Below are 14,103 nucleotides of genomic sequence, written 5' to 3'. Positions count from 1 at the left end.
CATCAAAAGCACGTACGCTCTTGCCATGCTTAGGGAATATTGTTCCCTTGAAGTAGAAACTACCCAATAGAGCACTGATCTGTTCATCTCCATCAAAAGTTTCAGAAAAGAAGAGTGGGGCAACTGGACAAGTAGGGATCGGCTTGAGTTGCACAGAAGAAACCTAAAAAGCCAATCCACGTACGGTCCCAGTGTCCCGTTGAACATTCCACATTCTTCACAATTATTGATTCCTTCTTGCTTTTCCATCACCTTTTCTTTTTTCCAAAGTGTGGCATTGCAAAAACTCACAGCCATGAAAAGGAAACTTGGAGTCCTTGCTGCTCATCCATGTACAATACGAATTTCCAGTGCTGATATTGACACGACGGGTCAGGATCGGCCACATGAATCCAAAAGAAAATCTGATTCCATTTTGTTTGTCCAGGAGTCCAAATTAATTGCTTGGTATATAAAAGCATATATATGCGTATGAATATGCTTTCCTTTTGGTGCCCATTATTTGTGATTCTTGACAACGCATTCAAGTTTCCCTGTTATTAGTTGCATAGCAATTAAACCTCACAATTATTTATTTATTTATTGATTGATTGATCATAAGCAAGCAATCCTCGAGATTACGCCTCACAATGATAACAGTTCTCGATCAGGATTTTTAATTAATCATCACAAGGGTATTTTCGAACCAGGATTTTTTTAATCTTAGATGGGTCTTTTACTCTTGAATTGTGGCATTTCAAAAAAAAAAAAAAAACCGTAAGATTTGCTCTGTGCGTGATAAAAAGCAAATAGTTTATCTAAATTGTCCCTACGAGAAACTTTGAGGTTCCTTACTTTAGCTCTCCTTTTTTTTTTTCCTCTCCGAATTGAAAACACGTTCACAAAACACATGTTAATAATTCCCCTGTGATGTTTTTTTTACCGTGTCGGCATGCCTGAATAAGACATGCATGTCACGGTGTCCTTGGGGAATTCGTTGAAATTTGCTGTCAATTACTTTAACTGTGATATTGGAAAAAGAAAAAGAAAAAGAAAATTGTTAATTAACATTACTCGGGACCCAAAATACAGAGGAACTTGTCTGTGCAACATGGACAAACAGTAGTGTGAGCTGGGGCTCACTCCTGTTTGCACTTGGACATATATGAGAATATTTGAGATTACAAATTTTGTTCATATTAATTTCCGAAGGTTTCTTTCACAGCCCATGTCACTGCCAAAGCCAATTGACATCCTGATAACGAAATCTCATCTGCATCGAGGACCATATATATTTATACATATTGCCCGTATAATTAATTTTTATATATATAAAAAATGACAGGCCAAATCATAAAAATATAGGGTAGAATAATCTGTCAGGAAATAATTGTGTAATAAATGTTAGTGATTGATTAAATATATAATTTATTAATGAGCTCTCCTACCCAATATTTATTTTCATGGTTGAAAAGTTTTTTTTTAAAAAAATAATTTTTTTATTTAAATTATATTTTAGTGTTTTTAAATTATTTTGATGTGTTGATGTCAAAAATAAATTAAGAAAAAAAACAACTACTACAACCACAATACTACAATACTATATCTGAACCAATAAAAATAAAAAAAATAAATCTATTTAGACTAAAAAATATTTATATATTTTTCAATTTTCTTTCTCATGTTTCTCTCTCATTCTTATATTTATTTCTCTTTTATGGAATAAATATTAGTAATTCATCATGCACCACTCTAAAATTTATCTCCGATGAGTGAGTATACCTGCTGCTAATAAGAAGTACAATCACAGACAGTCAGACACTTCACCGGTCACAAATATTCCTTGCCATGAGATTTTTTTTGGTGATTAAGTAAGCATTTGAGCCTAATTTGTGTTCTCAGTTGATGTTTATGCATTCTCCGAAGCTCCTGAAAATATTGATATATACTCTTGAAAATGAACATTTTCAGGAGTATATGAGCTATAATTAAACCACCAACTAGCCTCTCTTTTTTTTTTTAAAAAAAAAAACAAAATTATTAACCAGTTTGATGTGGATTTCATGACAAGTTGGCCCATATGATATGCTAATGAATTAGGATTTTGTTGTGAAGCAATTCATGGCCTTTAAATAATTTTGATCCGTGCAACTGCAAAAAGAAGCAGGAGATTCTGCAGAACTGTTTATTTCCAACAGTGATGGTCTCAGGTATGTTTGGTCCACACAATCAACACAGCATACGAAATTGAAAGGATGCCTGATGAAGAAGCATCCACGCTACATGACCCACCTGCAGAGCTTTGCCGGAAATCTCTTAAAAAACATTTCACGATCTCCTCGAGAGAAAAACTATACGCATGTGATGCATCAGTACCCATCAATTATAAATATCCTTAAAATCCCTCTCGGAAACGTACTCCATATTTTGAAAAATGGATTTGATTTTCTAGTCTTGAATATCTTTAGCACAATCCTTTTGCGCTGCATGGACGAAATTAAGATGCTTGGTTAATTTTTTTCTGAGCAACAGTTGCTCGGTCACTTTCTGATAGTTGAGAAAAAAAAAGGGAATTGTATGGCGTGTTCTACTTGATTAGTTAGGATGGACTATGTATCATGACCGGCACTAAGTTCACAGAGGAAGAAAAGGCCAAGAATCTATTTTGGTCCGAAAAGAAAATTACATTTGTTATTTTGTGTTCTGTTGGGATGTCGATTTTGGCATCTCAATTCGCGTGCTGAAGATTAGGTAATTAAGAGAAACAGTTTGTGAAATAATACCTACCGAAACACACTTAATTTATGCAAATATTTTGAAAGAAGAAATGATAATCGGGAGATGATGAAAGAGATAACTTAGCTACCGAACCTAACCAATTTTAAAGCTCACTAAAATAATACATTTAGAGACTACAATTATCGATCTTCAACCGATTCATATCAATCCGAATCATCATGATCAACAGACTAAAACATCGATCGAACAACTAAGCCTGTAATTTGCCTTTGAAAAAAATCGTAATTTTTTAATTATCTAGTAAACGTTTTCCTCGAACATGGTCATTGCCGCGCGCACGATTGTGTATTGAAGAACTGGCTGGAGATAAGTGGCCAGATCATGGATTTTAAACCATTTTGAATGGACGTGTGCGTACAGCGTTCTTCATCTAACATTTGATAGCATGCGAAGCAACTCCGAGCTATAATTATTGTAGTTTTTTCGGATTATAACATGCCGAAGGCAGGCTATTCGATATCACACAGCTCAAGATCCTTTTATCATTTAACATAGAGCATGGTTGATTTCATAATGGGATGAAAGGCATGTATTGTGTATACCAACACACAAAAGCCACGTCCACTTTACTTCACTGCCAAGGTAACACATGTAAGACCCAGGAAGATAAAGCCGTGATTGAAATTGTGTGAGGTTATGTTTTAAAAATGTATTTGGTTTGAGAAAATATTAAATTAATAATTTTTTAGTATTTTTTTAATGATTTTGGTACAATAATATAAAAAAACTGGAAGAAAAACTATTTTAATATTATTTTAAATAAAATATATTTTTAAAAAATATATTACACGGCTATACAAAACATACTATAAGAAGTTAGAGGGGTGGACAAGTAATGGGACTTTTTTATCCATCGTCATTGTTATTTAATTAAAGGCGCCAGTTAGGTCAACAAGATGGAGTTTGTTTTTTCTTATAAAAAAATCACTGGCAATGAAAGACTATACTTTTTCCGTTTTAAAGAAAAATTAAAAACGTACACGTTGGAGGAAAATTGTAAGGGTATTTTGGTCATAAACCATGAGTGGTGAGAACTGAGAACTCAGAACACCATCTTTTTTTACATCTTCAACTCATTAGCCACACGTGACGCTTTCGCACTGTCAGTCAATCCGAAACAGACCACGTGCTAATGGTTTTTTTTTTTTTTAAATTAACATGATAAAATAATATTTTTTTTATTAACGTGGTTGTCCGGACCAACTTTTGTACACATCGACTAATTTCACGGGCTCTAAAATTAACGACCATGTAAGCCTCCAATGACCATCATATTAGTAACCATATGACCCGAATTTAAAATCACATGGAAAGCGAACTTCTTCATCTCAAATTCTTATCACTTTACCACCTACTAAATGATTAATTTTATTTCTTCTTATTTACTTAAGTGCGGAGGTAATTGGTATTGAAAAAAATAGAAATTCATAGGAAAATAAATAATCAGCAATCAGTAGCTCAATTTTTTTAAAACAGTAGAGGATCGACAAGTGTGAGATTTTAATTCTAAAATATATAATTATAATTGAGTTACAAATTGTTTGGTTATTTTTTAGTTGAAAATCTATAAATCTGAATTAGATTGTTTTCAAAATTTGGAGAACGCACTCGATTTTAGTGGAATCATTTTCTTTTAGTTTAACAGAAAAGTGTGTTTGACTTCTATGTCAAAACTAAATATTTTTTTATTAATATTTAAACTGAATTATCCACACTCAGATTAATATATTTACCAAAACATAATCTTTTTACAATTCCTTTTGAATTGTACCCAGTATAAATTTTAGCTAAATATGGTTGGATTTCAAACTTGTAACAAAAGCAAGTTTATTAATTATTTTTGAGGTCACATGTACGTCTTTGTTCTTGTTCTGGGTAAATATTTTTTAAATAATATTTTCATGTATGAGAACTCAGAACACCATCTTTTTTTACATCTTCAACTCATTAGCCACACGTGACGCTTTCGCACTGTCAGTCAATCCGAAACAGACCACGTGCTAATGGTTTTTTTTTTTCAAATTAACATGATAAAATAATATTTTTTATTAACGTGGTTGTCCGGACCAACTTGTGTACACATCGACTAATTTCACGGGCTCTAAGCCTCCAATGACCATCATATTAGTAACCATATGACCCGAATTTAAAATCACATGGAAAGCGAACTTCTTCATCTCAATTCTTATCACTTTACCACCTACTAATTGATTATTTATTTCTCTTATTTACTTAAGTGCGGAGGTAATTGGTATTGAAAAAAATAGAATTCATAGGAAAATAAATAATCAGCAATCAGTAGCTCAATTTTTTTAAAACAGTAGAGGATCGACAAGTGTGAGATTTTAATTCTAAAATATATAATTATAATTGAGTTACAAATTGTTTGGTATTTTTAGTTGAAATCTATACATCTGAATTAGATTGTTTTCAAAATTTGGAGAACGCACTCGATTTTAGTGGAATCATTTTCTTTTAGTTTAACAGAAAAGTGTGTTTGACTTCTATGTCAAAACTAAATATTTTTTTATTAATATTTAACTGAATTATCCACACTCAGATTAATATATTTACCAAAACATAATCTTTTTACAATTCCTTTTGAATTGTACCCAGTATAAATTTTAGCTAAATATGGTTGGATTTTCAAACTTGTAACAAAAGCAAGTTTATTAATTTATTTTTGAGGTCAACATGTACGTCTTTGTTCTTGTTCTGGGTAAAATATTTTTTAAATAATATTTTCATGTATTTGTTTTTTATAAAATATTTTATAGAAAAATTGGTGAATAAAAAATATTTTATAATTAATTTTAAAAATTAGTTTATTACTGTAAAATATTTACTAGCTTGTGCAGTTTTTAAAAATATCATAGGAATAATTTACTTACAATATTATTATTTTAACAATCAAAGTCATTTTCTCTCTCCGCTTTATTATCCTTACCAATAATATGATGATTATCTAATAATTATTTTTTTAACCATTATTGTTGTCTTACCATCATTATAAATAATAAATATTTTACAAGAAAATATATTTTAAGTTAAGTATTAAAAACTATTTTATATATAAAATATTTTACACAAAATAAACTAATCGTGGTAGTAATTGAATTGGTGTATTTTCAATAAATAAAAATAGGTGTATAATTTAATGGTCGAGACATTATGAGAGAGTATTATCCCTTCATACGGGAATGAATCGCTGTCCCTCTTTTTTTTTTTTTTTTTTTTTTTAGCAACTGAACTAATTTATTGGGAGTTCTAGATTAATAATTCCAATACATTTATTCGCTCATCTCTCAAAAAGGGCAAAAAATATAAAATAAAAAGTTTCTCTCTCATTTGACACAACACCCACTGACAACAATAACACAAACTGTGAGAGAGAATCGAGGAAGGACACATCACATCACGATCATCAGTGCTTCGCAAATCAGCACAAGCCAAGAGGAATGCGAAATTACTGATAACACCCTTTTAACCACTCTACAGCTCCGGTGGGGCACCTCCCTTGGCCCCACCACCAACTACCACTCTCTGCCACCACCCCACCATCAAAATTACGGCCCCCCTTTAACGCCTTCTATTCAATACATAAAACCCAGATATGCAAAAACGTAAAGCAAACAACACACATATACGTATACAGTAGAGGTAGACAAACCGACCGACACACACATGTAGATAATACGGCAAGCTGAACCTTTCAATTGTCTTTATCCCTGTCTCGTCTCTTAGTGTATTACGCGTTGAATTTTTTTTCCTTTTTCTTTTTCTATCAATCAATAAAATATTTTATCTCTCTCTAAAATAAATTACGTTTTGTGTATATAATTATTTTTGGCAAGCAAAGTGGCGTCACAGATCAAGGCCAACCAGATTCACAGAGAGAACCCAGCTGGGAGGTCCGTGAAGAAAAGAATCAACCAGCATATAACGAAACAAAAAAAGAAAAAAAAATCAAATCTTTTTTTAATGCATGTAATTTCTCTTTGTAGTATTTTATTGTAATCGCAAAACTCTCGCTTTCTATATGTATTTACTCTCTCTAACAGCAGTACGTGTTTTCTTTCTTGTATTTGAGGCTGAGTGTGTGCGCATCAGAGAGTGAGCTGAAAGCACGGAGAGAGGAAGTGAGAGAGATAAAGTTTTGAGTTTTGTGCGTTTTTGAGTGATGAGAGACAGGGAGAGGGAGAGAGAGTGATATTGCGAACTGCGAGTTGAGATTTAAGGGGTTTTTTTCTTTGTTGTTTGTGTGGTGGACTGTAAATGGAGACCAAAGGGAGACTCATTGCAGGTTCTCACAATAGAAATGAGTTTGTTCTTATCAATGCTGATGAAATTGCAAGAGTAAGTGTTACTTGGATTTCTTCTTCTTCTTCTTCTTCTGCTGCTGCCTTTTTTTTTAATTGTTTTGCGGATTTAAACACTTTGAGTATGGAAAACTCTGTTTCTTTTGGTATTTCAAGTGGTTGTATGACTCCATTTCTGCATTTCGAACACACCATTTGCCCATCTTTACTACGTTTTGACTGTGATTACCGATTTCGTGCAAAGTTCAACGATCCCAGGTGGTCTTTAAGCTGTGATAGTGATTCTAATGGTTTTTCTTCATTATTTCCCCCCCTTGTCTAGTGAATATTTGGAAGATTTTTAAGCATACTGGTCATGCTTAATTTATTGTTTTTCTTTAAGTAGATAGACTATGATAGTATTGAAAATATGTGTTTTGTCTTAAATTTCTTTTCTTGTGCACTGCGGTAATGTATTTTATAAACAGTTTTCATTAATTAGTTCCTGTTTTTTTCCCTTTGACCTCTAGATTTCTGAGCCAGTCAATGAAACCGTTGCATGAAAGTTTGCAACTTTGTTTCCCCATCAGTGCATTTCACTGATTTTTTTAGTGAAATGAATAGTAAAATTTCATAAACTTCTGCAGTCTTCACTTCATCTGATTATAGATTTGATTTTATGGCTGTTATCAATTCCAGGTCACCTCTGTTAAAGAATTAAGTGGGCAGATTTGCAAGATCTGTGGGGATGAGATAGAGGTTACAGTGGACGGGGAGCCATTTGTTGCTTGCAATGAATGTGCGTTCCCTGTGTGTAGACCTTGCTATGAGTATGAAAGAAGAGAAGGCAATCAAGCCTGCCCTCAATGCCGAACCAGATACAAGCGTATCAAAGGTCAGCCTCTCACTGTCTTTGTTATATTGAGAATTTTATGCTTTATTCATCGAAAACCCTTCGTGACATTTTGATATTAATTCAAGAACAACTGAAAAATGCGACCTATTGCAGGGAGTCCTAGAGTTGACGGGGATGAGGAAGAGGAAGATACGGATGATTTGGAGAATGAATTTGATATTGGTGTCAATGACAGGAGAGACCCTCGCCATGTTGCTGAAGCCTTGCTCTCTGCTCGCCTCAACACTGGTCGTGGTTCACAAGCCCATGTTTCTGGGTTCGCTACACCATCTGAGTTTGACTCTGCTTCCGTTGCTCCTGAAATTCCTCTCCTGACCTATGGTGAAGAGGTGGATTTGATTGTTCAGATTTTACTATTCAATATACATCTTTTTATTACAGCTATAATTTTTACTACTACCTTTTGTTACAGCTATAAGTTTTACTAATTTTGAGTTCATATGATGAGACTGGGTTTTCTGGTGCAGGATGTCGGAATCTCTTCTGATAAGCATGCCCTTATCGTACCCCCATTTCATGGAAAACGGATACACCCAATGCCGTTTTCTGATTCTTCAATTCCTTGTAAGTTCCTTAAATTGTCGCGTGTAGCTTTCTGAAAACCACCATCACTTTTACAGCTGTTTAGATTTTTGCCTCAACTTAGCTTAGCGTGTGTTTACTTCTGTTGCTGCTACAGTGCCACCAAGGCCTATGGATCCTAAGAAAGACTTGGCGGTGTATGGGTATGGAACGGTTGCGTGGAAGGAAAGAATGGAGGAGTGGAAGAAAAAGCAGAGTGATAAACTTCAGGTGGTCAAGCACCAAGGAGGAAAGGGTGGTGAAAACAATGGTGGAGATGAATTGGATGATCCTGATTTGCCTATGTAAGTGCTTTTACTGACAAATTATTGCTCTGCAGAGTGTTACCTTATTGTTTACTCTCAAGAGCTTGACTACTTAATATTTAGCCTTTCAAATCCCCTTTGCTTTTATCTTTGAGTAAGGATACTGTTCCTTTATTTGCTCTCGAACTTTGCTGCTTCTGATAGTCTGACCCAGCAGCAATCTCAGTCATGAAGATTTTTATTAGACCTTTTCTGATAATTTTTTTCATTCATCATTAGCCTGATGTCGGAAAACAGCTGGACAAGAAAGTTAGTATGAAAATTGGTCATTTTAATATAGTAGCAGTTATGCCAAGCACTCACAGCTATACTAGCAACTTCATTATTATTTTTTTCTGAAACAAATAAGAATACAAGCAACTGTTTAATTGCTATAAATTTTGCAGTTGGTGTCAAAATAAGAACAGTTGTCGTTATGTACAATTACATTGCATTTTCCAGCTAAGAGAAGAACTAGGTTTGTGTATATAATTGCATTGTTGTTGTGATCTTATATTAAATGTGAACAGAAGTTATTGATTGGAATTTCTATTGCCTTAAGGAAACATTTAGTTTAATTACATTCTAAAAGTGGCCGTTGTTAATGATAACAAATCCAAGAAGCGCTTTTAACATCTACTATATTGAAACAATGATGTGGTCATAATGTCTGAATGTAGTTCTCATTACTTGATTTATCGTTTTCGAGAATTGAGATAAGTTTATTTGACCACTGATATGTCCTTGCAAAAATTTGTTGCTGCAAGACATTGCTGTTTTATGATTTTGAATTATTCATATATATAATTTTTACACCATGTGCTAGCATGGATGCCCTTGTGCAATTGCCAAGCTTATTATGAAAATAGATACTGTATGTTTCTAAAAACCATATAAACAGGCGCATTTCATTATTTCAGGTTTTTATGTACTGTATTTTATGTGTTGTTGTTCAAGTATAGTACTTAGAGACTTTAGCTTTTAAACAAATTTAGTAAGCGAAGGTCCATTCATTCCTTTTTATTCTGTCAGTTGCTGTTTCTAAAGATTTGATTAGAAAAACTAATTGTCTACCATGATTTGGTAGGATGGATGAAGGAAGGCAGCCTCTTTCAAGGAAATTACCAATTTCTTCAAGCAAGATTAGTCCATACAGATTGATCATTATACTCAGGCTTGTGATTCTCGGCCTCTTTTTTCACTATAGAATTCTTCATCCAGTCAACGATGCCTATGGATTGTGGCTTACATCAGTAATTTGTGAAATATGGTTTGCCGTATCTTGGATATTAGATCAGTTTCCAAAGTGGTATCCAATTGAGCGAGAAACATATCTAGATAGATTATCATTGAGGTATCTCTCTCTCTCTCCCTCACACACAAACACATTGTGGTTATTATTGTCAGGAATTTCAGCTTCAGCTTTTAATTTTCCTGTAGGTATGAGAAAGAGGGGAAGCCATCTGAGTTGGCGAGTGTGGACGTATTTGTTAGCACAGTTGATCCTATGAAAGAACCTCCACTTATCACTGCAAACACAGTCTTGTCCATCCTTGCTGTAGATTATCCAGTCGATAAAGTTGCATGCTATGTCTCAGATGATGGTGCGGCCATGCTTACTTTTGAAGCTATCTCTGAGACATCTGAATTTGCAAGAAAGTGGGTCCCTTTCTGCAAGAGGTTCAGCATTGAACCTCGAGCTCCAGAATGGTATTTTGCTCAGAAGGTTGACTATTTGAAAGACAGAGTAGATCCAGCATTTATCAGGGAACGTCGTGCAATGAAGGTTTGTGGCTCATCCTTTTTATTTGTTTATGCTGTTATTTCATCCTTGTCCCATTCTTGTACATGACAGAAATGGTGGCACTGAAAATTCATAAACTGTGACTGGAGAAGAAGCTTGCCTTTGCATTCAATTAATAAAATGAAAGCTGAACTTTTTCTCTTGAAATTATTTTTATGACAACAATGATATTCACATCGTAAATAAATAAATAAGTTTGGTTTCATTTTAACAATTGACATTATGGATTTTTGTTGTGATTTGTTGATTTCAGAGAGAGTATGAAGAGTTCAAAGTTCGAATAAATGGGTTAGTTGCCACGGCACAGAAGGTTCCTGAGGATGGTTGGACAATGCAGGATGGCACTCCATGGCCAGGGAATAATGTCAGAGATCATCCTGGAATGATTCAGGTGAAATATTTTGTTTGAAAACCTTTATGAGAGTGGTTTCAGGGGGTAGACATCCTCCTTGCCTTATAGTTAGCGAGATTTCAAGTAAATCTAATGCTTGCTATCCTCCTTCAGGTTTTCCTTGGTCATAATGGAGTTCATGATGTTGAGGGAAATGAATTGCCTCGTCTAGTTTACGTGTCTCGTGAGAAGAGACCGGGATTTGATCACCACAAGAAAGCTGGGGCTATGAATTCTTTGGTAAAACTCTCTCACAAACAAACTTTTCTGGCATTTTATCATTCTCTTCCCACTCTGACATTTTGTGTTTGCCTGTTAATGAAGGTGAGGGTCTCTGCAATCATAACAAATGCTCCTTACATGCTGAATGTTGATTGTGATCATTATATAAACAACAGTAAGGCACTTCGAGAAGCCATGTGCTTCATGATGGACCCGACATCTGGAAAGAAAATCTGTTATGTGCAATTTCCACAAAGATTTGATGGGATTGATCGTCATGATAGATACTCAAATCGTAATGTCGTATTCTTTGATGTAAGTGAGAGTCGTCTTAATGATGTTGGTTTGATACACACATGGGCTTTCTTTTTCTCGATAAGCTCATCCATTTTTCTCAATGCAGATCAATATGAAAGGATTGGATGGCATACAAGGACCTATATATGTTGGTACTGGATGTGTCTTCAGGAGGCAAGCACTTTATGGGTACGATGCCCCTATCAAGAAGAAGCCCCCAGGGAGGACATGCAATTGCTTGCCAAAATGGTGCTGCTGCTGTTGCCGATCTAAAAAGAAGAATAAGAAATCAAAATCAAATGAAAAAAAGAAGAGCAAGGATGCTTCTAAGCAGATACATGCATTAGAAAATATCGAGGAGGGAATTGAAGGTATGAATAACACTTAGTAGTTTCGCAGAGTTGAAAATATCAATAGTTTCATATAAGGATTAAATAATCTCCACTCTGGTACGTGTCTTAAAATGGAAATTAATCTTTCTTGACTTCTCATAGCCAATCAAATTAGTCCCTCGTCTTATGTTGCTCTTTGCTTGCATTAGACTGTACAAAATCCTGACCATTGCTATGATTATCGAACTTTGATTACAGGAATAGATAATGAAAAATCAGCCTTGATGCCTCAAATAAAATTTGAGAAAAAATTTGGACAGTCATCGGTTTTCATAGCGTCTACACTTATGGAAGATGGTGGGGTGCCAAAAGGAGCAAGTTCTGCGTCACTTTTGAAAGAAGCCATTCACGTCATCAGTTGTGGTTATGAAGATAAAACTGAATGGGGGAAAGAGGTATTCATGCCATGAATATTCCATATTTTATGATTTAGCTAATAAGGCTTCATTTCAAAGAGAATTGACATTTGACTTTCCTGTTGTCTTATTGTCATGATGTTCCAGATTGGGTGGATTTATGGCTCTGTCACTGAGGATATATTAACTGGCTTCAAGATGCATTGTCATGGCTGGCGATCAGTGTATTGCATGCCAAAAAGACCTGCATTTAAAGGCTCAGCTCCAATAAACCTTTCAGATCGTCTACACCAGGTTCTCCGATGGGCGCTGGGATCTGTTGAGATTTTATTGAGTAGACATTGTCCAATATGGTATGGATATGGATGTGGATTGAAATGGTTGGAGCGCTTCTCTTACATAAACTCTGTTGTTTATCCCTTGACATCGATCCCCTTGATTGCCTACTGTACCTTACCTGCTGTCTGTCTACTTACTGGGAAATTCATTGTTCCCGAGGTAATTTCTTTACCCATATCTTTCTCAAATAAATTGAATAATATTGTGAGTTTTCAGGCTTTCTTATAAATCTTGTTTTCATGTGGTATACAGATTAGTAACTATGCCAGTATCATTTTCATGGCTCTCTTCATATCCATAGCTGCAACTGGTATCCTCGAAATGCAGTGGGGAGGTGTTGGCATACATGACTGGTGGAGAAATGAGCAGTTCTGGGTCATTGGCGGTGCCTCGGCGCATCTATTTGCTCTTTTCCAGGGTCTTCTGAAGGTTCTGGCTGGAGTTAACACCAATTTCACTGTCACCTCCAAAGCAGCAGATGATGGAGAATTTTCAGATCTCTACCTATTTAAATGGACATCTTTGTTGATCCCTCCTATGACTTTGCTTATCATAAACATTATCGGAGTCGTAGTTGGAATTTCCGATGCCATCAACAATGGTTACGAGACTTGGGGTCCACTCTTTGGTAAGCTATTCTTTGCGTTGTGGGTTATAGTTCACCTTTACCCATTCCTCAAGGGGTGGTTAGGGAAACAAGACAGGCTTCCCACCATTATTGTCGTTTGGTCGATTCTTCTAGCTTCTGTTTTAACACTTCTATGGGTTCGAATCAACCCATTTGTGTCAAAAGGTGGCATTGTTTTAGAAGTTTGTGGGTTGGATTGCAATTAAGACTCATGACGTAGAAGGTTAAATGGTTCGAGTTAAATGTAGAAAGGTCATTTTAGGAGTGCGTAAGCGAGCTATGATTTTTATGGAAAGACAAAAGACACCCCCTGACCAAGCATGATTCCTCGCAATAAGTTTGGAATGAAAATTGTGGCGGGGGTGTGTGTAGATACACAGGACTGACTTTGCCATTTGTTTTGTGTAGTTTTCATTAATTCATTTGATAAATGTGTATTTTTTGTTGTTGATTATAAGATCTTGTGTGTAATATGAGAGAACATGAATTGTTTTGATATAATTTATGTACCCTTCCAGTGTTGGAAAGAACTTTACCTGAATTTTCCCTTTAGAATTGGATTGAGATGTGTTGCTCCAGCTTGTATTCTGCTGCGTCTTCAATTAAAGTTGTTGCTAAGAGCATCACTGTTCAGAATGCCTCCGACACAAGTTCTTGCAAGCTTTCCGTCCAGGCTTTTTACTTTTTTGACGGGTCTTGACTGACTAAATTGAAGTCACACGACACTTTGTTCATGAAATTTGTACTGGAAAACCTCGCAAAAATTGAGATTGTTGGTGCCTGATGATTTGCGCGACATCTGAGTTTTATATTATA

The 14,103-nt window shown here is 35.0% G+C and overlaps 1 protein-coding gene across 1 annotated transcript; it reads left to right on the top strand.

The window, feature by feature from the left end:
* The first annotated feature begins 6,620 nt into the window (after window positions 1–6,620).
* LOC7468772 (cellulose synthase A catalytic subunit 2 [UDP-forming]-like) lies at window positions 6,621–13,828 on the top strand. Its single transcript, XM_052450203.1, has 14 exons — window positions 6,621–7,134; window positions 7,776–7,971; window positions 8,086–8,321; window positions 8,460–8,556; window positions 8,672–8,858; window positions 9,946–10,212; window positions 10,299–10,644; window positions 10,916–11,053; window positions 11,168–11,293; window positions 11,378–11,590; window positions 11,679–11,943; window positions 12,163–12,359; window positions 12,468–12,818; window positions 12,912–13,828. The coding sequence occupies exons 1-14, from the start codon at window positions 7,054–7,056 to the stop codon at window positions 13,491–13,493; spliced, it is 3,282 nt and encodes a 1,093-aa protein (XP_052306163.1). The 5' UTR covers window positions 6,621–7,053; the 3' UTR covers window positions 13,494–13,828.
* The last annotated feature ends 275 nt before the right edge of the window (window positions 13,829–14,103 follow it).

Source organism: Populus trichocarpa, chromosome 2 (genome assembly GCF_000002775.5).
Source record: "Populus trichocarpa isolate Nisqually-1 chromosome 2, P.trichocarpa_v4.1, whole genome shotgun sequence".
Lineage (NCBI taxonomy): Eukaryota > Viridiplantae > Streptophyta > Magnoliopsida > Malpighiales > Salicaceae > Populus > Populus trichocarpa.
The sequence above is the reverse complement of the archived record's forward strand: the minus strand, read 5'-3'. Positions and strand labels throughout refer to the sequence as shown.

What these genes read in the sequence shown, in the direction of transcription:
- LOC7468772 (XM_052450203.1), top strand. Translation starts at nt 7,054, where the DNA reads ATGGAGACCAAAGGGAGACTCATTGCAGGTTCTCACAATAGAAATGAG. An exon ending in CAGATACAAGCGTATCAAAG is followed by an intron (nt 7,972 to 8,085) that starts GTCAGCCTCTCA and finishes GACCTATTGCAG; the next exon opens with GGAGTCCTAGAGTTGACGGG. An exon ending in GGGAACGTCGTGCAATGAAG is followed by an intron (nt 10,645 to 10,915) that starts GTTTGTGGCTCA and finishes TGTTGATTTCAG; the next exon opens with AGAGAGTATGAAGAGTTCAA.